At 40.8% G+C, this 26845-nt stretch overlaps 1 protein-coding gene across 8 annotated transcripts in view; it reads left to right on the top strand.

Moving 5' to 3' along the window:
• The window catches only part of LOC134285148 (armadillo segment polarity protein), a 121159-nt gene that overhangs the window by 9611 nt on the left and 84703 nt on the right, over positions 1-26845 (top strand). For 5 of the 8 annotated variants that reach the window (XM_062845329.1, XM_062845322.1, XM_062845326.1 and 2 more), the window contains exon 2: positions 6628-6690. In XM_062845329.1, the coding sequence (XP_062701313.1) occupies positions 6660-6690 (31 nt within the window). In that variant the 5' untranslated portion in view covers positions 6628-6659. Of the gene's footprint in view, positions 1-6627; positions 6691-9767; positions 10716-18709; positions 19049-19092; positions 19244-26845 lie in introns of those variants that run through there. The other 3 variants (XM_062845325.1, XM_062845324.1, XM_062845323.1) reach the window with 3 other exon arrangements.

Raw genomic sequence — 26845 nt, 5'->3', positions numbered from 1 at the left:
GCAAACGTGCACCCAAAACGGCTGCCATCAGTTCCAAACGTGGAATGGAAGCATATTTTATCGGCGCAACCTTAGTTTTTGCAGTTACAATTGAGCATTGCGGATGTCCTTCCGCATCGACGATCCTGAAGTATACTACAGCAGAATACGCCGCCTCGCTAGCGTCGACGAAGAGATGTGCTTGCAGTGTGCCATACCGCTCTGAGCTGGCAGCCTTGAAGTAGCACCGAGGTATCTGTATCTTCGCAACTTGATCAAACAGCTCGATCCATTTCCGCCACCGCTGTTCAATATCGTCACCTACGCGTTCGTCCCAGTTTATTCCGCTTCGCCATACGTCCTGCATGATGATTTTGCCATGCACAAGGAAAGACGCAAGAAGCCCGAGCGGATCGAAAAGGCTCATTACGGTTTTCAGTATTTGCCGTTTCGTGGGAACAGCTTTTGAGCGGAAGAGTTCCTCTATTTCCGCCCTGAACTTCGTTGAGAAACACAGCGTGTCGATTTCTGTCACCCAGAGCATGCCGAGCACCTTTTCGGATTCACCGGAACCCACTGCTGTCAAGTTTTTCGTGGTAGCCTTCGGTGTTTCGCCTAGATGTTGCAGGACTGCCATACTGTTGCTCGACCAATTTCGAATCTCGAATCCGCCATTTGAATGTACATGACGAACTTCTTCAGCAACGATTTTCGCTTCCGCCTCGTCCTCGAAACTGTCGAGGTAATCGTCGACATAATGACGTTTTATGATCGCCTCTGCCGCCTTGGGAAACTGGGTTTCATGGTCCTTCGCGTTCCGGTTTTTTACAAATTGTGCTGACGAAGGGGAGCTCGCTGATCCGAAAGTTAGGACATCCATCACGAATATTTTTGGAGATTCTTCAGCGGAGTCACGCCAAAGGAAACGCTGGGCATTTCGGTCATCTGCGATGACACGGATTTGGTGAAACATTTCCTTAATGTCACCGCAGATGGCCACCGGATACTGGCGGTATCGGAATAGAACGGCAGGTAATGGAACCAGAAGGTCGGGCCCCGGGAGCAGGAATGTGTTCAGCGAAACTCCGTCGACTTTTGCTGCCGCGTCCCAAATTATCCGTACCTTGGATGGTTTCTTGGGGTTTACAACAGCACCCAACGGAAGGTACCATATACGTCTGGGATCGGTTTCGTTCAGTTCCGCTTCCGTGGCAGGATGGGCATAACCCTTGTCTTGATATTCCTGCAATTGCCTGTACAAATTTTCCTTGAGGCCCGGATCACGCGACATACGTCTCTCCAAGCACTTCAACCGTTGTAGGGCCATTGGAAAACTATCGGGAAGCTCGATATGGTTAAATTTCCACAGCAGACCTGTTGCGAAGCCGTTTCCGTCCCTACGAGTGGTTTCTTCGAGGATACGTCGTGCTCTCCGCACGTCGTCCGATTCCAGTGCTTTCGTCGTACGTAGTCCCGTGTCTTCTGCGTCGAAGTACTCGCGAATCAGGTTATCCAGTCTCTTCGTGTCACATTCGCAAATGTGGTAACTGAAGTGCTTCGTATCATGATCCTCTGACAGGCTTCCGTATACACACCAGCCTACCCGCGTTTTTGTAGCTATAGGACCACCAGTTCCCTGTACGATCTTCTGCGGAACTGCTAGAGATAGATTTCGCAGGCCAATCAAGAGTTGAGGAATCGCCTTCTTATAGCTGCGGACCGGTAATCCTGCTAGGTGCTGGTACTTTTCTTGGAGTTCCTCAAAGAAGAGCGTTTGCGTAGGCAGATTCAGGCACTCAACGGTTCTGGCATTGTTCAAGCGATATCTTTCCTGGCAGCCTAACTCGGAGATGTCAAGTGAGACGATTTGCGAGCTGTCTTCGGAGCGTGTAATATCGGCAGTCCATTTTAAGCACAGAGGGATTACGGGGCCTTGTAGATCTAACTGCTTTGCTAGACCATTTTCCACCAAAGTGGCCGACGAACCCTCGTCCAGGAAGGCGAAGGTATCAATGGAATTCGACGGACCTCGTACTGTTACCGGAATTATGCGAAAAAGTACGGATTGCCCACAGTGATGGTATGCGTGATTTTCCGTTGCTTCAGTGGACAAAGAGTTTCCTGTTCTCGCCGGCGTCGAAGCGTGTAGCATGGGATGGTGACGATACTGACATCCATCGACTTCGCATTTAGCTGAACTCCTACACGGTCTTCGCCCGTGTTGGCCTAAGCAACAGCGACAAAGTTTCAAGGCAGAGATAGTTTTCCACCGACTATCGACGCTACTTTTCTGGAACGATTCGCAGTCCTTGACACGGTGATTGCCCTTTTCACAGACCGGACAGGCTCTAAAAGCTTCATTTTTGCGTTGAGCCGATCGCGCAATATCGGCAGTTTCCACATGCGAGTGAAAATATCCCTTTTCCTTGGAGTTTGGCTTCTCTGGTCTGTAGCTTTGATTACCGGTGTACAAAACTACCTTGCTCACCGATTCCACCACGGCTGACATAAAGGTGCTGAAGGTTTGCAGGTTCGCATCTGGGAACTGGATCAATTGCTGAGCCCACTGCATCTTCACACCGGAGGGCAGTTTCTCCACCAGTTCTTGTAGTAGAACAGGATTGGAGAGATGATTACGCTGGTCTGCGGCGATAAGGTGGCTGACCAGGTTCCTGACAGCCATGCCGAAATCTATCAGGGTTTCCAAACGTTCTGATTTCGGTGCAGGGGCCTCCCGAACGGTTCTAATCAGCTTACTAATTATAACTTCGGGCCGTCCATACAGCGTTTGAAGCGTGTGGATTACCTCCGGAACAGTGTCCGGATTCAGCAAGTTGTACCGTACCGATTTTAATGCATTGCCTTTTAGGCAACGCTGGAGTCGTGCCAGGTTTTCGACCCTACTGAACCCACAAGCCGAAGTACTGTTGCGGAAATTACTAATAAATAACGGCCAATCTTCCGGATCGCCATAGAAATCAGGAAGATCTCTGGGCATCACCTGTCTGGCCGCGAGCTGTTCTGGTGACGGTCGACGCACTTCCAGAAACAACGGATCTACCGCCGGTGCTTGAGCACCTGATTGCTGTTGCTGCGGAGTACTGGCTTGACCAATATCCGTTGATCGTGCGAAATTCATTCGCGATTGTTCACGTATTCCGGAACCTTCCGGTTGGAATGGGTTTGTCCAACTGCACTCGCGAGTGTCACACACGGGAACTGGATTTCCGGCTACTCTAGCTGGAACTGCAGTGAACTGGTGATCCGGAATCTCCACTGGTACTGGCCTAGTAGGAATTGACGAAGTAGTCCTAGGAATTGCTCCTTTTGATACGTCTCGAAGTGGCCATAGCGCTTCGGCCACCGGTGGCGGTTGACGCTGCTGTAGCTGTAGCTGACATTTTCGCAGCTCTTCTTGGACATCTTGCAGGGCCTGACGGTCAACCTTTGATGCTTCCTGTTGCCTCTGCAGCTGTGATTTCAGAAGCTGCAAGTCGGATGGAACTGCCTTGGTCACCCTTTCTTCGCGTCCTTTTTGGCTCCGTCTAACAACAACTGCGCGCTTCGGTGGATGCTTGTTTAGATCAAGTTCATTCACCTCACCCAACTTGTCGTTAATGACGTCATCAGTTTGATCCAGCGAAATTATGGTCGGCAGAGAACGATTGGGATCGGCGTTTGTTTTTGTTGTGCCTACAGCACCTTCTTCCTCGTTCGGCGAGCGGTTGGTGGGGTTCGTTGAAGGGTCATGGGCGATAGAGGGGATCTTCGGGTCGGTGAGCGATCTGCTCTCTTGGAGCGACGCTGCTACCTGCCCTACCCAATCGTGTACATGTTTCTCTCGTTCGCGGGATTCAATTCGCTCTATACGGCTACGTACGCTGCGAGTCTCAGCTTCCTCGTCTAGCGCACACTGCTCCATGAGATCGTACTTAGCCTTCATAAACTCCTTCTCTATTGCGAGCTCTTTTTTCCGCAACTCTTTCTCGTCTGCCAGTCGCTGTAGGCTAATATCCAGCAGGGCTCTTCGGTTTGACGACGTCGTTCTAATCGATACCGATCGAGGTGGTGGTGGCGGAGATAAACATTTGACGCATATCCAATTGGTTCGGTTGGCTACAGAGTCATCGACCTTAGCGCATGAAAAATGCCACCAAGCAGTGCATTTGTCACACTGTACGATGTCGTCGGCGGTGTCGGGTCGATCACATCCAGCGCACTTGTAGCCATCGGAGCCTTCAGCTTCAGAAGTTGAATTCGACATTCTGTGCCGAATTTCTTTAAGATTTTTGTTCGGGAAAGAATAAGGCCGACTCTTTAGAGCATAACGCTTAAAGCTGAAAATATATTCTTATCAGTTTGCATTCTAATTCATCGTGTATAATTCAGTCTTACAAATTCGGTTCACCCTAGTTACAAATTCTTCCGCGAACAAATAGAGTGATTGCTGCTTGCTCGGTCTAAAATGGATTATAAGAATACAATTGAAGATCCATCATAGCTTAATACAAAATATAGTGTCATACTCAATTCCAGCCAGCTCACAAGCTGATTTACGATTCAATTTACGGGTAATTTTGGCTCCTAGGATTGCTATAGGGAAAGAGTTCAATCTTAAGCATATTGGGTTCACAAGCATAATTATACAGTCCAACCTATCAATACTCGGCCCACTTTTCGACTCCATGCATATCTTCAATCCACTCAAAAATTACACTATCTGATACACCCACAATCAGCACTCTATCCACACCTCTAAAGCGATAATCTAATCAATTCTAAATTAGAATTTCACTAATTAATTTCACAATGAGAGCATGTGCAACATCACCATCTATACGCATTTATATTCTATTGTTGTCTCCGAAGTCTACCATCCGTCATCGCTGTCTCCGTTGTACAGGAACGATCAGTATTCGGCAGAGTTGCCAAACACGGGGCTGCGTCGCTAACACTAGGATTCATCTTGGATTCCCTTCTGGATTTCCACCAGAACTTCCTTTAGAAGTTAACTCGCAAATTCGTTAATTCGGGAATTATTCTAGGTGTTCCTTCAGTAATTATTTCAGAAGCTAGTCCAAGAACTTATTGCTAAATTTCTAGATTGAATACCCCTAGGCGTTCCTACAGGAAATTCTTGAAGGAATCACTACAGAAACTTTACAAGGATTACCTCGAGAAAACCAAAATAAAATTTCATGAAAAATTCTTGAGAGATTTCTTAGAGGAATCCCATAAGCACTCATATTTCTGGAATCACTAAAGGAATTTCTGATAGAATCAAAGAAAGAGTTTCTGTGAAAATCAAAGAAACACTTTCTGTGAAAATCTCAGAAAAGACTTTTAAACTCATTTTATAGAGATTGTTTTAAGTTTTAAACCTATGAAAGATTCTATCGCATTCGGTATTAAAACATTTGATATTTTTGCTTTTTGACTGTTGGGGAGACTGGATAGCCTTGATCCCTATTTCTTAATATGACTGCTACTTTGACAAATACATAAAACTAAAAAATCACTACGAGTCTTGCCGAAACCACTAACTTTGTCATCGCAATCAAGTTCAATGAATCCCTCTATTCCGAAATTAACTGCTTCCTTCGGGATCGGCATTTTGCTACTAAAATCATCAAGAGCATTTCGGGATCGCCAATAACAGATTTCTTCTTATGTTTCTCGGTTTTCCTTCCGCAAAGATGATGTCCTAGTCTAATCAACTTCCTTTGTAATCAAAATCATTCTCTCAAAGCTCCAATCTTCTTCCAAAGACCATCATGCGGCGCTTCAACAACATATTCAACTATTTACCAGATTTTCCAGACTCCCACTCTCCCTGCCCACTTAATAAAAATAACCGTTTTCAGCTTTTTTTAATTTCGGTAGAAGTGCAGCAAAACAACAAGAGATTACCAAACCACCGAGAAACTGTCAGTTCTGTTTACCGAAAGGTCAGTAAAAATTAACAAACCTTTGGTAGGATTGTGCTGAACTTCGGTAATCCAAACTTCTACCGAAATCTGAACAGTCGTTCAAGGGAATCTAAAATTAGAGTGTGAATGCGTTCTTCCTGTTCGTATTTCACATGACATTCGATTGTGCGTTTCTTCCCAAGTAGGCTTGCGATGACATCTTGCGAACCGAACCTGATGTGACGGTTAAAGCTTTCGTGTAAGAGACGAACCAGCCAAGGCCTGAAAGTCTCTCAAATAAAGATAAATCAATCAGCTTTCGTGTCGAAGACCTGGGATCGATTCCCATGTAAACTCTTGTTTCGAAAGGAATTAAAATCTGTGATTCTGAAGATAAACTAGGCAGGAGCTAAAAATTTCGTCAAGCAAGACACAAATGTCTTAACACTTTGCTTCCAGAAAGAAAAAAAATATTACAGAAAGGTTAGCCCCGCTGCTTTCCTTGCAAACGGGGAGGGAACATTTCTGTCTTGACACATCTATCAGGAAAAAAGGCAAGACATGTCCGTCTAGTGGAGACATCGGACAAAAAAGGGTCGTAAAATGGAACGCACTGAAAACACCATCAAACATGTATATTTATGTACGCACCGGCCCCAGGGCATCCTTGCTTATCTAAAACAAATTTATTAATTTGCGTATGTTTCTTCTGTTACCCTTCTTTCTTTCGTATATGTAGGTGTGGATTTTTTTTCGCCCGTGGATACCAATATGAGCTATCAGATGCCGCAAAATCGAACAAGTAAGTACCCATTTTCTAATCAAATTTCGGAATATAACACATTTGTCACCACGTCCCTACACAACTAAAAGAGACAATTAAGAATTTCAACAATGTTCGAATTCTAATAGAATAAGAGTACCCATTAGACTAGGTCAACAAAATCGATTTTTTTGGAACAAAATCTATTCCTTTTAGTGTCCAAAACAACTGTCTAAAATTTGGGAGCGATTGGTTGCGTTCCCGTATTCCGCATTGCCATTGAAATTTGTATAGAATTCAGTAGAAGAAAACCTGTTTTCTTGCATTTTTCTCCCAAATTGTAATTTTTAGTCTAAAACGATCTACCTAATGACATTGAAGTATAGCCTAGGACAGTGGTGCCCAGGCTGGAGGATACCGCGGGCCAAATTTGCAATTCGGGACCGACCTGCGGGCCACATAAAACATCGATGCACAAAAACAACAAAAAGAACAATTCTAAAGCATATTTATTGAAAATCTGAACTGTTCAATTTAGATTCATAAGTTTGGTTGAGAAAAACGTTTGAGCTTCAAACTGAAATTCAAACAAACAATTTAGAAGTTGCCCCTAGAATATCCTTGAAGACACTTCAAGAACTTGTCAAGCAGCTTTTACAAGAATTTCTTTTGAATCGCTCCAAAAAGGTTTGCTGGATTTTCTCCTGAAATTACTTGTGGAGTTGCTCCAGAAGGTTTTCGAGAAATTTCTTGAAGTTTATTTTAGTTTTTCTAGAATTCTCTTGGAACACCTCCAAGAACTCCTCTTAGATTTGCCTTTGGAACTTCCCTGAAGTTACTTCAGGAATTCCTCATTAATCGTTTCCAAGAATTTCTCCTAGAATAGCTTCCGGATTTTTCCGAAAATTTCCCAGGAGTTCCTTGAAGATTTTAGTAAATTCTTTCCATAAGTCTCTTCTAAAGTTGAAGAAATATTTCATCATTAAATTTCTTCAAAAATTAGATTTTTAACAATTGTTTCCGGAAGTTTCTTCAACATTATCTTCTAAAATTGTTGTATAAGTTGCTTCAAATGTTCCGCAGTAGTTCTAGGCATCTTTTGTGTCTTGATGCAGTTGGTCCTGGAATTTTGTTTGTAGTTACTCCTGAAAATTCTCTTTTGTTGCTCGAGGAATTTATTCTCAAGTTGTTTAAGAAATTTCTGTTAGAGTGGCACCAGAGCATTTTTCTAGGAGATGCTCCTATAATTTTCTTGCAGTATCGCCACGACTTTCTCATTGAGTTTCTTCAGGTTTATTTTTTCCAGGATGATTTGAGTTTCTCCATATATTTCGCTTAGAGTTGCTTAAAATTTTTCTCCAGTAATGGTTCCTGGAGTTTCTCCAAATATGCATCCAAAAGTTTCTCCAAAAGGGCACAGGAACCGCTTTATGAATTTCGCCTGAGATTTTTTTCTTTAAGTTTGTTCAGGAGTTTCGCTTGGACAATTCAAATTGGATTCGTAAGTTTTGTTTTAAAAAATGTGTGGATCTTATAATAGAAATTTAAACAAACAGTGAAAATTAAAGAATATTGGCAACCAAGTTGAGATTTGCTGAGAATTTTGTCAAAAACTTCGTGCTTTGTGTTCTTCGGAAAGGCGAAATGTGAAATATTTGCTCAGCGTTGCATTGGCTGCGCTCAAAACCTGCAACTTATTTTTGAATGGTTCAAGATTACATTTTTAACAAACTTTCATTTGATTCGTACCACTTATAGGGTATGTGTGCCATCAGTAATCTCATGCTCCCATATTCATCCTAGTCGAAAACAAGCGATTACGACACCGATTGATTCCGTTCTTTGTGTTTACATGGGTGCTCACTTCTAACAAAAAATACAAAAATGAGAAACAAAACAAACAGCGCTCCAATCCCTTGTTTTTCGTAGGATGAAAATGGGAGCCACATGCTTAATAAGGGAACCAATACCCTAAATAACTATAAGCTGGCTTCGTGACTTAAATTCCGAAATATTTCGGAATTGCGATTTCGAATCTTACCAGAACGGATTGTTCTTTTTGTTTATTTTTCATTGAATTTGTGTTTAACGCTGTGATAATTGATCAGCAATTTTTTTTTTGATTTCCTAATAAATTTAACGAGTTATTTCAAATAATCGTTCAAAAATTTCGATTCGTCTTAAAGTACTCCGCGGGCCGAATCTTAAGGCTTGGAGGGCCGCATGCGGCCCGCGAGCCGCAGGATGAGCACCACTGGCCTAGGATATGCCGGAAAACTTTGCCGAAGACCGCAAAGTGATCCTACACTTGTGAAAAAGGTTGTAACGCACAGATTGTCCGGTGGTGCTTAACATTTACCATGAAATGGTACATATAACATCAAAAATAAAATCTAAATATTTGGCCTAAGTTACCAAGCGAATAACTTTTTTAACAAGCGTCGGATCACTTTGCGGTCTTCGGCAAAGTTTTTCGGCATATCCTAGGCTATACTTTAACGTCATTAATTACACGGTATTAGACAAAATAATTCAACTTCTGAGTAAAATGCAAAAAAGTACGTTTTCCCACAATAACTTAACTTTCATACAAATTTTAATCACAATGCGGAATACGGGGACGCAACCAATCGCTTCCAAATTTGGCACAGTTGTTTTGGACGCTAATACAGATTGAAAAAGTTTAGTTCCGGGTTGATGCGATTAATTTTAAAGTTTTCCCATACAACGCAACGTTTACCCACTCTAGTACTCATATTCATACCGTTTCAAACAGACGGTTACTGCATAACTATTGCTTTTGAAAATGAGATTGAAATGGGAACAAGAACGTAATATCACTAAGGTTCAGACCAGAAATATTCATATTCATTCAAAAAAGATAATTGAAATGTTATTTAAGGAAATGGGTTTTTGTTATGAAGTGTCCCAGTTATGTATGTACATGTACATCTTCCAATCAGTTTCAATTAATTTTAAAAAAGTGTACATCATTCGTTAAGGAACCACCCTAGCCTAGGCGTTTGTTGACTTTTGACTCCAAATTGCATCAAATGGAGGACGTCAATGAATCTGATTGGAAGGATTATCGCGTCACCCTACTGGGCAACCATTTACTACAACTCAACTCCAAACGCCGACCGCTGTAAACCCCATTTTCTTCTGGGAATGCCCAACGGCACTCCCCACAATACCTTATGTACCCGTTATATCCTTGCCGCCAAAAAAGCGGGGAAATCATTCCCCTGAAAGCACCTGCGACCATAGTCGAAAAGCGCAACGGCACTGCGAAATTGGGTGGAGCCTATGTCGTTCACCCTCGCCGGCAAGTTTTCCCTCATATCGGTGGGTTTGCGTGGGTAGGAAAATGGCGTATCCTTGCGCATGCCCGGTGACGCACTTGACCCCGGGCTCGCCAGGACAAGAGGACTTGTGTCCCACTCGGCAAAAGGGGCCACTTTTACTTCGTTTGCTGCTGCAGAATATCCCGGTTCGTTTCGTTCGGTGTGTCGGTGAGTCCGGTTTTTACGGTAGTGAGAGTTAGTGCTCCAGACTACAGACTGCCTGTACAGCAAGTCCAGTACAGCAGCCCCAGGCACAGGATACTTACAGGGGATATAGAGGGCTTTTTTTAGCTGGTGTTCCTGGCAAGCGTCTTTGCAGCGGGTGGATTGTGTGCGAAAAAAAATCCAGGAAGTGCATTAGGTGGTGGCAAAAGAGCAGCGTTATTGCTGGTCCGTTGTTTGGCTCACGGTATAAGCTTGGTGACACTTTTTTCAAGAGTCCAGGCAACAGTGGCAACGGGAAGAAGACGAGGTGTTGCAGACGTTACGTCTTAGTGTAGTTCCATTTTTTTTCTATATCGGCGATTCCCGGGTATTCCGTGCGTTAACGGTCGCGCGAAAGTCGACACGCGCGGTGGTGTGTGAAAAAGTGTCCAATACTCACTCTCCGGGGTGTACGTGGTTGGTGGATTTCGAGAAGCTTCGTCGCATTAGAAAGGATTACATCGAAAAGTTCGCTGCTTCTGTAGAGTAGTGTTGCTTACACGCACGGGAGGCCAGGTATGCATGTTGCAACGGTTCCATCCTAACAATCTGAGGGTTGCACTGGTCCAGACCAGCCTAATTTTTTTTGGTTGCAGGCCAAATATTTAAATAGATTTTAGTTGACGGGTCATATATTTTAAACCGGGCTTTAATGAATTTTAATTGAACCTCAGCTGAATATCGTAATGTTAAGTTTTCATAAAAATATCTTTTTACTTTTTGTTTTCTAGTGGTCTGATAGATGTTTCTAAACTAGATATCTACTATTAGGTTTAAGATTTCTTCCAAATTATAAGTTTATATTTATAACTTCTTCAAAAGTCAGTTCGTATGGTGTATATTTGTAGTTATTTAATTGAATAATTCATATACTCAAACCGCTCTCACTGAAATTTGGGTTCAAAGTTTTGAAAACAAAACTAATTCAGAACTACTACTGTAATTTTGAGGAATCTGTCTTGAAACACTTGCTGAAATCTTGGTGTGGCATTTTAAGTGAAATAGCATTAGTAGTTTTAGGCGGATAACATTGGTATCAATTTATATATTATCAAAAAAAAAAACCTGCAAGGTCAGTACCGGGTGAGTGAAACTACTTGACAGAATTTTGTTCAACAAATTTAAAAATAAAGTTAAATAACATCAAAAATCAATTAAAAAAAAAATGAAAATTCCTGGCGAAACTGATCAGCGTACAATTGAACATCGATGAGAATCGAAAATTGCCTTCTTCAACAGTTAAAGGCAAACTGTTAAGCACGCAGAGAAATAAATTGTAAACACAATTAAATTCTAGTTCAAATCAACCGATTTTCAGTTTACTATAGCGACAAACTGATTTCAAGTTTAATCTGAACTGTTCCATTATTTGACAATACAAATATTTTCATTTGTCAAAATTTTTGACAGTTTCTTAAAACAAACAGAGATTTTGTAGTTTCAACATAAAATAATGGATTGTTTAAAACGACTGCACATTTGCCACTAACAAACCCGAAATGTGATTGTGTTGGTGACGGCAGCAACTGCAGCACATCGGAAATCTATTTTTAGACCGTCGGCAAGCAGATGGGAAAGAGAACGACTAAAAAACGACAAAAAAGTTGAAACCGACCAACTTTTTGTGAGGGATTTCGTGAGTACCTGTGCGTTATCCATCACCTTTTTCGTTGTGGCGATGTTGAGGTTAGCATTTTAAAGATGTGTGAGTGCTTCCGGGTCATGTTTATGGTCCCCATTTTATAGAAACAAATGATGTTTTTAACGTTATATGGAATGATGGGAGTGGGTTGTTTTGATAAACTCTGAGTGTGAACAAAGAAATATAACTTTGGAATAAGTAAATGCTCAGTTTGAAAATTACCCATGCGTTTTATTGTTTTGAACAAGCCGTGAAGGCAAATTTGAATTTTGAAATTGACCCTTACATGCCTGAATGTAGGCAATGTACTTTGAAATAAACGAGTTCAGCCACATCAACTCACTTTCACCCTTCTTACTCCCATATAAAGGGTATAAATATCGCTCGAAAACCCTTCTTTCGATCCGTAGTAGAACTCTCAGATCATATAGTAAGGCATAAGTAACAAAATTACTACTACATGCAAATAAATAAGTAATTCTCACTGAGACCGGCCTATTTACACCTTGTCTTCAAAAATGTCGCATTTGCAATGCTCCATTTATGTAAACAACCGGCATCTGGCCCAGTTCGCAGGAGTGACATGATTTACAAAACGGCAGATAACTTTTGATAGGAAAAAAGACATCTCTATTTTTTGGATATGTTTTGTATAGGCTGAGTGTATCAGTTATCGCCGTAGTAGTGCTCTATTTGGCCATAGTGAGATATTTCATCATTTTGCATTGATCCAAGAGTTTTAATGACAAAATAATTTAAATTCTTGCTACTAAAACTTTCATAATTGGTGAAAGCTTGAACATTTTCAAAATATCCACTATGGCCAACTAGGGAACCACTATGGCGATAACTGGAACACTTACTTTATATGTTATAGGGTATTGGTTCCCTTATTAAGCATGTGGCTCCCATTTTCATCCTACGAAAAACAAAGGAATGAAGCTCTGTTTGTTTTGTTTCTTATTTTTGTATTTTTTGTTAGGGGTGAGCACGCATGAAAACAAAAAGAACGGAATCAATCGGTGCCGTGATCGCTTGTTTTCGAATAGGATGAAATTGGGAGCGTGAGATTACTGATGGAACACAAACCCTAGCTTTCAATTGGTTCAAAAATTTTGAAAATCGGAGGCGAAAAAAAGTTTCCATGTATGAACTCAAGATGGCGGCAGAAATCAATACGGCCGACATAACTTTTTACAACTGCAAAAAGTACCTCTACCTTCTATTCAACAACATTTCGTTTTAAAGTTGTTTCTAGAGAAACTTTCAAGTTATAACGGTGAACCGTTATATGAGCCAAAAATTGACCAAAATCGAGGGGTCCGCTAAAATTGTTGTGGCTGAAACTAGCGGGCTGAATATGTACTACGCCAGCGGGTTGCACCTTGCCGAAGATCCTAAGAGGGTCAAACATCGATTTAATTGGTGTTTATGTGGACTCTGACGAAATTTCTAGAAAAAAAAACACAAGTAAGACTGCTACACGTGTTTCGGAAGGATTTTTGTGATTCTGGAAATCTGAAAAAATTAAAAATATTAGGAGACTTCTATGGCGAACATTTGTGAATCGTGATTAGTTTTTGTCAAAAAGTGTGAAAGGAACCTAGCTTTTTTTTCGAAATGATTAGCAAGATTGGTTTTAAATTCAAAGACAGATTTCTGCATGAAATTGTAAATAAAAAAATGAGGCTCAGGCGTATTTGAGAACACTTTCGATTTGGATCACTGGCTTTTCCTAATTTTCGAATACTGAGAGAAGCAACTACATTTGAAAACATCGTTATTTTTCTGAGTTGCACTTTTTACACAATGTTTTTGTAATTGTTTTCCAATTCTCCACCAGTCTTATTTGACTACTTGTGTGTGACCAAACATTAACTCGCAGTCGATGAAAAACTCCCATTTAGAGCACTGGTTAAACATCTGGTTGAGAATAACAAGCGTTTATAGGTGCTCACAGTCCGTTCTATTTCGATTAATCCGTGCTCAATCAACAACCGTTTAAGAAGTAGGCACAAACATGATTTCAATATTTATGTAAGCACGATTAAAACTCAGTTTATTTGATTAAAATCAAGTCATTGACAAAACTATTTTATGAAAATGAGAGTGAAACTACTACTTCTTCTCCTTTCTTCTTATTTGTGATTCTACGTCCCCACTGGGACTTGGCCTGCCTCGCTTCAACTTAGTGTTCATTGAGCACTTCCACAGTTATTAATTGAAGGGCTTTCTTTGCCTGCCATTGCATGAATTTCTATACTGTGAGGCAAGTACAATGATACACTATGCCCAGGGAGTCGAGAAAATTTCACCGACTGGAACCCGTTGTCTCCGGATTGGCGATTCATAGCCTTAACCACTAGGCTAGCTGGAGACCCGAGAGTGAAACTAATTAAGATTAAATGGCACTGCTAGCTTTGCCACAGTAGTGCTTAGCTAGACATAGTTTAAGCCTTCTACTACAGCAATGGGGGCTAGAATGTTTGTTTGAAGCTCTAAGACGATGCCCACCCATACGTGAGTAAACCCAAATTGGCAACCTCCATCATAACGCCGAATCCTACCAATCGTTGCTAAATCGGTTTGGAAATGACAACAGTGGTGAACAGTGGATTCATATATTTGGCAACCCAATCAAACCGTTGCTATCATTTTCTTTTTGTGGTGGATCTCGATGCCAAAACAAAACAAGACGACGTTTAACAAGTAAAACATAAAAAGTGATATCTAGCTCTTGAAAACGTTGTTCCGTCTTACGTTGATGATGGCATTCGTCCCATTGTTGGAAGTGTCCCGAAACTCGATTATTGGAATAAACTGAACAATAGAAAATTAAATATTTTAGAAGTTTCTTTGAAATTTGAACCGAAACAAAGTCACTGAAAATTCAAAAAAGAGTGCTCCAAGCGAAACAAAAAGTAGATGGCGCTCAATCAATAAAAACGCCAGCAAATTTGCTCCAGAAAAAATCTGCCATTCTACCAGGAATTTATTTTGGTATTCTTCCATAAATTCCGCCAGGAGATTTTACTGAAATCAATTTAAAGATTTCTCTAGTAGTTCCTTGTGAGATTCCTCCTTGACTTTCTTCTCGGATTCTTCCAAGAATTTCTTAAAATAGTTTTCCAGGATCTCCTGCAGGGATTCTTTTGAAATCTTCGTGAGGGGTTTTCCTGGAATTTGTTTAACCCTTCCTCCAGGAATTTCATCAGATAAAGATATTTCCCCTGTAATTTATTCTAATGTTTGGAGAATTTCCCTTAAAAATCCTTGGAGGATTTCTTCTTGTATTTCTTGAGGGACTTCTCCGGGTACTTCATTAGAGATTTTATCAAGGATTCTTCTAGAGATTTCTTCAGGAACTCTTCAGTGATTTCTGCAGGAATTTCTTTGGGATTTTTCCTAGAATTGTTTGTGGGATTCTTCCCGGAATTCCTAACGAATTTATTCATAAACTCCATCATGGATTCCTTTAGATACTCCTTCAGAGATTTTTCCAGGAATTCTTCGAGGATTCCTCTAAGATTCTTTAGGTATTTTCCTGCCAATCTTTGTGGAATTTTTCGTTGCATTACTGGAGTTTTCTCCAGGTACTCCTTCAGGAATGTCTTCTAAAATTTCTTCAGGAATTTCTCCAGGAATTTCTTCAAAGGTTCCTCTAGGATTTTTCAAGAATTAATGAAGGAATTTCTTCAGGGTTTCATCCAGCTTGTTCTCCTGGGGCTTATTCACGTGTTCCTACATGGGTTACTTTCATAGCTCCGTCAGAGGTTTCTCCTGCAGTTCATTCAGAAATTCCTTCAGAAAAATCTTTTGGAATTCCATCAGGGATTCATTCTGGAAGTTTTGAGGTATTCCTCGAGGGGTTTCTAGAGTGATTCCTCCAGGAATTTATTCAGGGATTCATTCAAAAACTCCTTCAAACATTTTTCTAAATTTTCTACTGGAGATCATTCAAGGATTCCTGTAGAAGATCCTTTAAAGATTCTTCCAGATTTTTTTTTCTTGAATTCCTCCTGGAGTTCCGGGAAATTCATCTTGGAATTTTTGAAATATTTTTTTAGAGATTCGTCCACGAATTTTAGCAGGGATTTCTCCGAGAATTTTTTAGGGATTTCTTTAGGAATTTCTTCATAGACTGAGGTGTGCAGCATAGTTGTCCCATGTTCTACGGGAATCCGTATTAACATGGGCCAACTATGTTGCACACGGATGTAGATTTCCAGGAATTCCCGCAAGAATTCCATCAGTGATTACTCTCCAGGAGTTCCTTCAGGGGTTCCTCAAGAAGTTTATCCGAGTTACTGGATGAACTTTCTGTTGTGATTTCTCCAGGAGTTCGTCGAGGAGTTCCTTCTGTAATTCCTCCATGAGTTCCTTATGTCTTTTTTCCTGGATTTCTTTGAGTCATTCCTCCAGTACCTGTCCGCGATTGCATTTCGTCGTCACTGGAATAAAAAAATCGAACAGAACACTTTAGGAACTTCCTTGGGCATAGAATCTTCGTGCCTGCCACACGATATACACAATGGTCATTTGCAGAAGACGCTCTCAGCGAATAACTGCGAAAGTGCTCATAGAAGAAGCTGAGAAGCAGGCTTTGTCCCAGTTGAGACGTTACGTCAAGAAGAAGTGCAAGTCATGCGGAATTCATGTTCAACGATCAGTATATTCCGTACTATCGAAAATTTGACTCCATGTTTACGATATGAAGTACTACTACCAACCACCGGTGGGAAGATAAGGTAATATTTTACCAACGATGATGGGAACGCGTGGTGCGAAAATGGGTGGGTATCAGAAATACAACCGGTTTGCACACATCCACCACTCACCGAATTACTACGCACTGGTGGGGATAGTCTAAGGGGACGATACCTTCTAAAAGTTTGAGAAACACTGGTCTAGGCTATAGCTTTTTTCACAAGTGTCTGTTTCTGTTGCGGTTTTCGACGTATCCTCTAGACCATATTCATATAGAATCGATTACGTGGTTTAAGACAAATTCAAGCCTAAGAGAAAAATGTAAGAAAAATGATGTTCTCTTTTATAAACTTCCATACAAAATTGAAATGAGTTTAGCACTGCCCAAATGTCATCGGATTGAGCTGAAAATTTGATCAGAGCATCGTGGCGTCATATAGAACGAAATAAGAGGGGTGTCCTTTTTGACATTTGTTTTTTTTTCATAGGTACAAGCTTGATCCACCCTACTGAGGGGGTTTTCGGGGCCATTCGGGTTTCATAGCGTTACAGGTGCGTTTCCGGGGGTTTTGAAGGGTCTCAGGTGCGTTACATGCGGTCCTGTATAGCCCTAGGGGGTTTTAGGGTTGACTTCAAAAGCATTTCAAGAAGCTTCAGAGGATTTTCGGCAGATTTCCAAGACGTTACATAGTCGTTTTCGGGGTTTCGGAGGCAAGTTATTCAGAAGCTCAAAAGCAACATTTTTTTCTGAAGGTGGCATTTTTATAGGTGTTCTGGTTTTAGCGATATCGAGGCGAGTTAGGGTGATGCAATATTGCTGCAATACTTTTTGTAAGTCTATACTTATGACGGGTAGTGTATACCTTGATATCTAGTTTTCCTAGCTAGTTTAATTTAGTCATGGTTGTAGCGTAGGACGTAGGATTACTTATTCTGGCCTAAGTCTACGTCCCAGTTAGCCTAGTGGTCATGGTGGTAGTCATGGATCGTCAATCCGGAGACGGCGGGTTCGATTTCAGTTCCGGTCGAGAAAGTTTTCTCGACTCCCTGGACATATTGTATCATTGTACCAGCCACACAATGTACAAATTCATGCAATGACAGGCAAAGAAAGCTTCTTCTTCTTCTGTATGGCTCTACGTTCTCACTGGAACTTGGCCTGCCTCTCTCCAACTTAGTGTTCTTTGAGCACTTCCACAGTTATTAATTGGAGGTGTTTCTTTGCCTGCCATTGCATGAATTTTGTACCTTGTGAGGCAAGCACAATGATACACTATGCCCAGGGAGTCGAGAAAATTTTCCCGACCGGAACGGGAATCGAACCCGCCGTCTCCGGATTGGCGATCCATAGCCTTAACCACTAGGCTAACTGGAGACCCCCAGGCAAAGAAAGCCCTTCAATTAATAACTGTGGAAGTGCTCTAAAACACTAAGTTGAAGAGAGGCAGGCCAACTTCCAATGCGAACGTCGAGCCATAAAAAAGAAGAATAACGAGCGAGCAAGAACGAAATATAAAGTGCGCTGTTGTTCAATCTTTGCATTTTGAGATTTGTGCGGCTAAAGTTCTGATGCACTGTTGAAGCGGGATTTCAAGACGTTTGTCCTTAAAGGTTGAAAATCAACTATGGTCAATTCGAGGGACTATTTCCATAAATGGTACACTGAGTCCGCTTAGTTCAAAAGCGATCATTTCGGCTACACCTTGCTGATAACGCGTCTATTCATCTGCTCTTTGATTATTTTCTCAAATAAATCAAATTATGTATGGTGTATGTCCTAATGTCCTATCTACTAGTTTAAAAAAATATTCCACAAAATCTACGTTTTGGTTGGTTAAGTTTAAAATTTATCAAGCACACTAAGCAGTATAAAAAAAGAAAAGGGAATGCTGCAGTACTTTTTTCGCAGCTCCTGACTGTTTGTTTGAAACCACCGCTCCTCGTCGCAACCCTTCGTCGATAGCAGTCAGCCAGAATAACAAAAAAAAATCCTGCTCCAATTCAACAGTGGTGGGGGATTTCAGGGGCGTCCTAACGAGCGAGAAAAAGAATAAGTCGTCTCCGCGCGCGTGTGGGTGTATAAGAAAGAGAAAGGGAGACCAAGTCTTCCGCCACCTGCTGCCGCCACACCAGGATAACCTGTGAAGGGGGAGGAATAAGGTCCACCAGGCATGCACCGTCCCGGCTGCTGTCAACCAACAGCACCAACCGGGCAGGATAACCAGGCAGGACGCGTCGTATAAATTAAATCAGCGCTGGGGAAAAATTGTGTATTGAACTTTTATCGCTCGATAAGCGCGCAGGAGCTACTCCTGTCCGGGTTTCGGATCACCGGGAAATTGCTTGTGCTTCAGTTGGCTTGCACGGCAGTAGTTGGAGAACTTCCGATACGTGATTGTGAAAAAGTGCGAATATCTGCATATAGCAGTCGTTACGCGTGTCGAATTCGGGCGTATCTGTTTGAAAACAGTTATTACATATTTTGGACCAGTGATGCTATGTAAGTTTCGTTATAGTGAACTGCATCGTTGGCACGCGTCCCAAAATTAAAATGACGAAAAAAAGTTGGTTTCTCTCGCTTAATGGATAAAGTACTGTGATAAACCTCCTGGATATAAAAGTAGCAAAGGAAGTGTGGATTGATGCGATGATCAGGACCGGAACATAATGGAGTTTATACAGTATTTAGGTGAAAGTAAGATGGTTTACTTGTGCTTCTGCAACGAGTGATACAATGTAGTTGTAGATTTTTCTTCACGTTAAATTAATGGAAACTGGCATTGAGATTCGGTGGAAACAAATTTAGTAAAACCTGCATTTTGCGGTGAATCCTAGCAGTGAGCTGTGTTCAACACCATCATATATAAACATTGCACTGGTCATGTTGAGTTGTGGAAAAGGTTAGACGGAGTTGGTCCGTGTACGTTTGATATGTAACTTAAAACAGACTCGGGTAGACTCAGTGTATCCTTAAAGAGACAAGATATTTTGTGCATGAAAATCAATACTCTATGGTGCCCAATGAAAAAGTGATAAAAAGTAAAGGTTTGCCTGAACATCAAACGCCTACATTTTCGACATGGATAAATTAACGGCTCATATAGACGCAGCGGTAAACGCGTGGGTGCTGGGTATTCAGCAAGACGGGTTTGATTCTTGGTCGGTCCAGAAACTTTTCATTATGTAAATTTCGCTGACTTCCTTGGTCATGAGTATCTTCGCGCCTGCAACTTCTCTGTCTTATTTCATAGTTTGCTGTCTTGTTTTTCCGCGTCTATTTGTCAAGAAGAGGATCGGAAATTGCATTTTCCTCATAAGGGTCTCAAACTTCTCTTAAAACCATGAATCGTAAAATCTAGCTAATTCGACAATGATTGTTGTCGAATTACCGGGTTAAACTTTTAATTTGAGTAACTGGTAACCCTTACCACTTATTGAAACTTGATAACTTTATTTTTTGTTTTCGTTTTGATCTTCGGATTTGATATTGAACAATAATTCAACAAATATTGTGATAGTGCGAATGGAAAATTTGTTCTCTCTACGATTGTTGGTTCCCAGAGTTTATTCCGACCGATTTCCAGGTGATTCGGGTGGCGAATAGCAGCAACTTTGAACTCCCTGTAAAAGCGGCTGTAAAAGCAGCTGCTTCTGGTGCGTGAATAAGTACAATATCGGATCGTTTCGCTTTTGCAGTGTACATCGCAGATGGCAAGTAAGAGAAAAATAATGATACCGCCCAGGTAACTCATAAGCATTTAAATAAGCCTTATTTCAGCTTTAAACTTCATTTCATCTACTTGCTGCTGTATTATAGCAGTTCGACTGCTAAATTGCCCTATATTAGCAATTTAAATGTCGTTCAAAATTTGCTGCCGTTGTGTAGCATTTCAAATGCACAATGTGTTTTGGTTAACAAGCATCACAGCTGCTGCTTTATTGACATAAAACTGCCAAGAGAGATAAATGATGCTAAAACTGCTACACATTTCAACTTTTCAATTCATGTGCCACGGCTGTAAGACCAATTATTATTATTATGTCCGATTATTTATTGGTAGCACGAAGCAAATCATTCCCAATCCCGAGCAGGAACGAATAACTGACACATAACTGCAGCATACCAAAGTCAGGTATCATACCAAGACAAGGTATTGGTCGGTTATCCAGGTATTGAAAATAACTTACTTTGGTATTTTGTAGGTATTGATAAAATACCTCAACAAGTTATTGGTTTGATGTTAAGGACTGCTTGAAGTATTATTCAATTATGGATAATTTGTATAGGAAAATCGCCGATTATTATTTAGGTATTGCAATACCTGATGTCATTATTCACTAGTTATGCACAGAATACACTCCAGTTATTATTTGAGGTATTTTACCTCTTATGCAGGGCTAATTAATAACTCATCCAGGTTGTAGGTATTGGGTTTTCCATACCTGAGTTTGTTATTCTTCAGCTATTTTCTCCTGCTCGGGAAGTAAAACACTTGTCACCGAAGAGTCACGGCGGCGCAGGTTTATGTTGCGCAAAAGTCACTGTGACTTACTTCTAGCAAGTAAGTGTTTATTTGTTAGAAGTAAGTCACAGTGACTTCTGCGCAACAAAAACCTGCGCCGCCGTGACTCTTCGGTGACAAGTGTGTTACTTGTGTTGGAAGAACAGACGTTTTCCAAATAAATTTCATTATTGATTTCTTATGCCATCGCGTCTTATGTGGTAGATTCAACTTGGGGCCGTTCATAAACCACGTAGAATTTTTGGGAGGAGGGGGGTCTGACCAAAGTCTACGCTCCATACAAATTTCAAAATTTTTGTATGGTCAAAAGACTACGAGGGGTGAGGGGGGGAGGGTCTGAGATGGCCAAATTTTGGTCTACGTGGTTTATGAACAGCACCCTATCAGCATCTGTTCGAACCGTTGTCCGGGGCACAACAAAGTAAAAGCCAGTGTGCTACTCAAGCCTTAAATATATCGCTTATCCTGTAGCGCGTTCAGCACTATCATCAACCAGATAACCGAGGGATCGGATCTCAATTTCAGCGGGATCAGCAAAAAACAACAGCAAAAAACAGCCTCAAAAGTTGCAGAGTGGAGAGTGAGAGAAAAATTAACTGAGAAAGGAATGAATATGAAGCAATAAAAATAAACATGTATTTAGAGGGTTGTGTTCAAAATTTCATCCATTTCCTTTGCCAATTTTAAAAGTTGCAATGTTGACAAGCAAAATCAGACGATAAGTGATTTACTGTTTCATTGCTACAATAAAAAGCACTGAACCGATTTACATGAAATTTTGCAGATGACATGAACACATGAACGTCTAAATACCAGGACAAATTTGGGCAATTTTAATGCATCCATTGCAGAGTTACTACCGTTTTTTTTATCTGTATTAACGAGATTTTAGCCCTAGGCTAGTTCATCTCGGGACCCACGCTTTACTTCCCTTCAGAAGGAAGAACTCACATTTTGTGAGTTTGTCGGGAGTGGGATTCGATCCCAGGTCCTCGGCGAGATAGTCAAGTGTTCTAACCATCACACCAGGTCCACTCCACCTGGTTACTGCCGTATTTATGGGTCTCGATCATTGCGTATACAGGCTCTAGATAAACAAGAGGAGGGCTTGTAGATCCTGCATAAATTTTCAGCAAGTCGACGATCCCGATAAGATGCTTCAAAAAAAAAACAATTCTTCTCGAAATTCGTCCTTAAGAGTTCTCCAGGATTTCTCCAGAAGTGTTTCACGGGAATCCTACAGAATTTCTTTCCACAATTTCTTCCAGAAGTTTTCCTGTTATTTTTCTCAGGGTCCCTCATTTGATTTTTTACCATGGGTCCTCCTGCGTTTTTGTCGAAGAAATTGTCGTGGAATTTCTCTCAGGATTTATCCCGAAATTTCCATCAAAGTTTCCTTCAGTATACATCTCAGATATAGAATTTCTTAGAATTTCTCTCGAGGTTCCTCTTGAAGATTTTTTTACGATCCCTTTTTGGGACTTCCTCAGGAGCTTTTCCCGGGATTTCTCGCACAATTTCTACAGGAGTTACACCAGAGATTTTACTAGAGCTGTTCCTAGGAGTTTTTCACGAATTTTCTGCAGGGGTTCCTCGCGGGATTTTGTTTGAAGTTCTCCGTAAGTCTTTTGCATTTCCTTCAAGAAATTTCCGTGAAATTTCTTCTAGTTTGTCTCCATGAATTTCTACAGGAGTTTCAGCCAAGGGATTTCGTTAGATGTTCTTCACCTGAGATTTAACGGATTTTTCCGGGGACTTCCCTCAAAAGATTTCTTTCGTTGTTGGTGGTGGGATGTCTGTCAAAGTTTTTTCTAAATTTATCCTGGACTTTTTCTTAAGATTTATTACGGCGTACATTTTGGGATTTCTACAAAAAGCTATTGTCAAGAGAAATCTCTTAAAGCTCTTTCCGTTCTTTTTCTAGGCTGTCAAATTCTAAAAAATGTTCTCTGATTTTCAAGTCCACCCCCATATTTTGATTGGCATCCTGAAAGAAGTAACTGGTCAAAATTTCACAAATCCATAGCAAGTAAGAGGTGGTTTAAATCAATTTTGCGTTTTTTGACTATTTTCAAAAATCAAAAAATCATAACTACACTAAAACTTGTCGAAAATTACTTCTTTCAGCACAAATTGTAAGATATACTTGTTTGCAATAAGTTCTCCGAACAACATATGCCAATGAAACAGATGTAATTATCACATTTGTAATAAGAAAAACCTTAAAAAGTTGAATTTTTGATAGATTTTGTTCTGGATCGTCCTAATTTACGTAATAAGTTGGATAATTTTAAACGGCATAGCATTTTTCTATGTCTTGTGGTTATTTGCTTCTTTGGCATCAATGCTGTATAGGATTTGAGCAAAAATGATTAAAATTCCTTCGATTTTATTGGCATGCGTAGTTCGGAGAACTTATAGCAAACAAGGATATCTTTCAAGTTAATTTTTGACCAGTTTTAGTGTAGTTATGTTTTTTTGATGTTCGAAAATAATCGAAAAACACAAAACTGATTTTATGCACCTCTTAATTTCAATGGATTAGGCTGAAATTTTGACCAGTTACTCCTTTTGGATGCCAATCAATATATGGGGCTAGACTTAAGAATAAGAGAACATGTTTGAAAAAGTGGACAGGCCTACTGCTTATGTTCTGGCGATACTATGTTATCCGCGAAGCAAACAAGTTTGCCGGATTTCATGAAAAGTGTTTAACCGCACACAACACAATACAATTTTAACACAACAAAAAGCAGATAATTTTATTCTTTAAACACATTCAAAAGTAGCTTTTTTTCAAACAGCCTTCCGGAAAGTTTGCTGACAACAGTCCTCTTCTTCGTCGTCACATCTAAATTTCAAAGCAAACAGCTCTGTTAGTCCAGTTTTTTCCTCTAATCTCACACTACGCTCAGCTGTCTACAAACAAAGAAAGATATCTTCTCCCTGGCCAAGCCACACTCTGCAAACAAGATGACCATTTCTGGCGAGTGTCCACTTCAGATGGCCCCCAAGTGGTCGCTTCGTTTTGCCTGATTAGAGCCAATTTGCGGCCACCCTAGAAGCAGCAACGTGCACCTCCATCTCACCGGTCATTTTTTTTTCCTGTCATGTAACTCATCTTCCCACTCGGCAAGAGGGACGCTGCTTTAAAGATTTCAGTTTCTACTCTGGGTGTTTTCTGGGTGCTGACGTTTTCCCCTCGGGAAAATCTCCGATGATCCTTCTAAGGATTCCGTTTCCAAGATTAAAATTGTGTCTGCTTTTGCGAGACGCCGGGTGACGACGAGGCGAGGATAACTTATTCCGTAATACCCGAAATCGCTTTAGAGCCAGGAGTGCGCGCTGGGGATGCTGTTCTTGTTCCTTTGAAGTTTGATTGCAGGCAGAAGCGGGCGGGGGATGTAAAGGTAAATATTTACAAATTTCTCCTCTTTTTCACCTTCGCTGGCTGCCTGGCACACGTTTGTGAAACCCGCCTGAGTTACGTACGGGGGTGCCTATGGGGACAACGGTTAGATAGAAGACAGTTTTTGCTCTTGTTCAGCTTTAGTCATGAGCTCCTGAGGGAAAGAGGTGTGAGTGGAATAACGGTTTCTACTGTAAAAGGAAATGGGGAAAACGCTTGCGCTTTAGCGCCATTTTGAAACCCGACCTGTCTGCCTTGGGTATTGCTGACGAGGGCTTTTAGGTGTAATTGTTAACTGGAGTCAACGATTAGACTTCTGTGTCGAGCATTAGTATGAGAGTTATTCTTAAGAATTTTCGCTAAAACTTATAGGGTCTGGAACAATTGAGATGATTTATGGCACACGGTGCGAAACCCACAGTATCTAGCAACGTACAAAAATTGAAGCCAAATTGGTTAAAAATTGACTGAGTTATGGCAGCAAGTACCTAAAATAAGGCAACCCCCTCCCCCTGTCCAAATGGTCCAAGACTCTATTTGTTTAAATATGTGTAGATTCATGAATTCCTTTCATGCTAGAATACTTTTACACTGGTATCGATGAGGAAATTTAAGTGTTGCATCTTGCTGCGTTTTCCATGATGTTAAATAGCTTGGAATATTGTTAAATAGGAAGGCTGCAAATGGTTGAACTAAGGGAGACCTGTAATTTGTTACGAGTTTTCATGGACATTAATCAGTCTCTTATCACTTATCGAAGCGAATTGTCCGACCCACAGATTTTGTCTTATTACATATACCAGCTTCTTTTTTTGTGGTTTTTTGTGGAGGTAAACACACTCCAGCAACACATTTCATTCATTTAATATTACATAAAATTCAAGATAAATCTGAATCAACAATATCTCCATAATACACGGTTCGTGGCTGCCGTTCTCCATCCTCGGTCACGCCCGATGCTCGCCAAGCCACGCAAGCCACCTGATCTGCCCATCGTGCTCTCTGCGCTTCACGCCTCCTTGTTACAACCCGATTCTTTCGCGAACACCAACTTTGCAGGGTTGTTGTCCGGCATTCTTGCAACATGTCCTGCTCATCATATCCTTCCGGCTTTGGCCACCTTCTAGATGCTGGGTTCGCCGTATAGTGCAGCGAGCTAGTGGTTCATCCTTCTCCGCCACACACCGCACCGTTCTCCTGCACACCTCCTTAGCACGCGTCGCTCGATAACTCCGAGTGCTTGCAGGTCCTCCTCGAGCATGGTCCATGTCTCGTGTCCGTATAGGACCAACGCTCTCGTTTTGTACATGGTGCATTTGGTGCGTGGGTGAATCTTTTTCGACCGCAGTTTCTTCTGGAGCCCGTAGTAGGCCCGACTTCCGCTGATGATGCGCCTCCGAATTTCACGGCTCACGTTGTTGTCAGCTGTCAGTAAGGATCTGAGGTAGTCGAATTCCTCCACCACCTCGAAATTTAAATTTAAAGTAACCCCGTCTATCGTAACATTACTACCCAGACGGATCCGGTCGTGTTCGGTTACGCCTATCAGCATGTAAGGACTGTTCATTTTATAAAGAGGACACCTTATTTATGTGATATCTTTTTTATTTTTCAATAATATCATTATCGTTTTTTTTGCATAAATTTCCATAGCTATTCTACAGTGTAGGAAAAACATAACATTATACAAATTGTCCTTAGTTATGGAACTGAAGCGGTTTTCATCAAAACTCAATAAAACCCCATTTCTCAAAATTCTACACAACTTTCCACATACATAACTTTAAAATTTTCATGAACTTTTCAATGTGTTGGGATCTAATACTATTCTTCTAAAGGTAGAGTGTAATAGTTGATCAGTAATAATGCACCAAGCATTATACAGCTTGATATAGTGAGTTGCCTTGTTATCAATGAAATTGATTGTTATCAATGAAATTGATAAAAAATACTTATTTAAGTCCAGTGATGCAATAACACTACAGAATCAGTTCAAAATTTGTCCAGTATAGAAGAGAATCGCATTCTAAATGATACCGAAGAAAAATATGCTTTAAAGTGCATTCTTCATCATAAATTTAATACTTAATGATGGCCATAATGAAAAATTGCATACTTTTTGCTCCATAAATGCAAGTTTTTGATTCTAGAGAAGCTTATTATTATTTATTTTCAGCAAGGTCTGACCCTATGTGATTATATACCTTATTTGAAAATAACTACATGTTAATTTTTATTTTCGACATCATTGTTAAGTTGTATTTGCAATAGAGTACATCGTTATTCAGAAGAACCTTCAAAGAACGAAGCGGTTTTATCTCCGGTAACTGCCATGAAGCACAGTAACCAAGCCAACAATGCTATC

The sequence above is a fragment of the Aedes albopictus genome, chromosome 1 (genome assembly GCF_035046485.1).
Source record: "Aedes albopictus strain Foshan chromosome 1, AalbF5, whole genome shotgun sequence".
Lineage (NCBI taxonomy): Eukaryota > Metazoa > Arthropoda > Insecta > Diptera > Culicidae > Aedes > Aedes albopictus.
The sequence above is the reverse complement of the archived record's forward strand: the minus strand, read 5'-3'. Positions and strand labels throughout refer to the sequence as shown.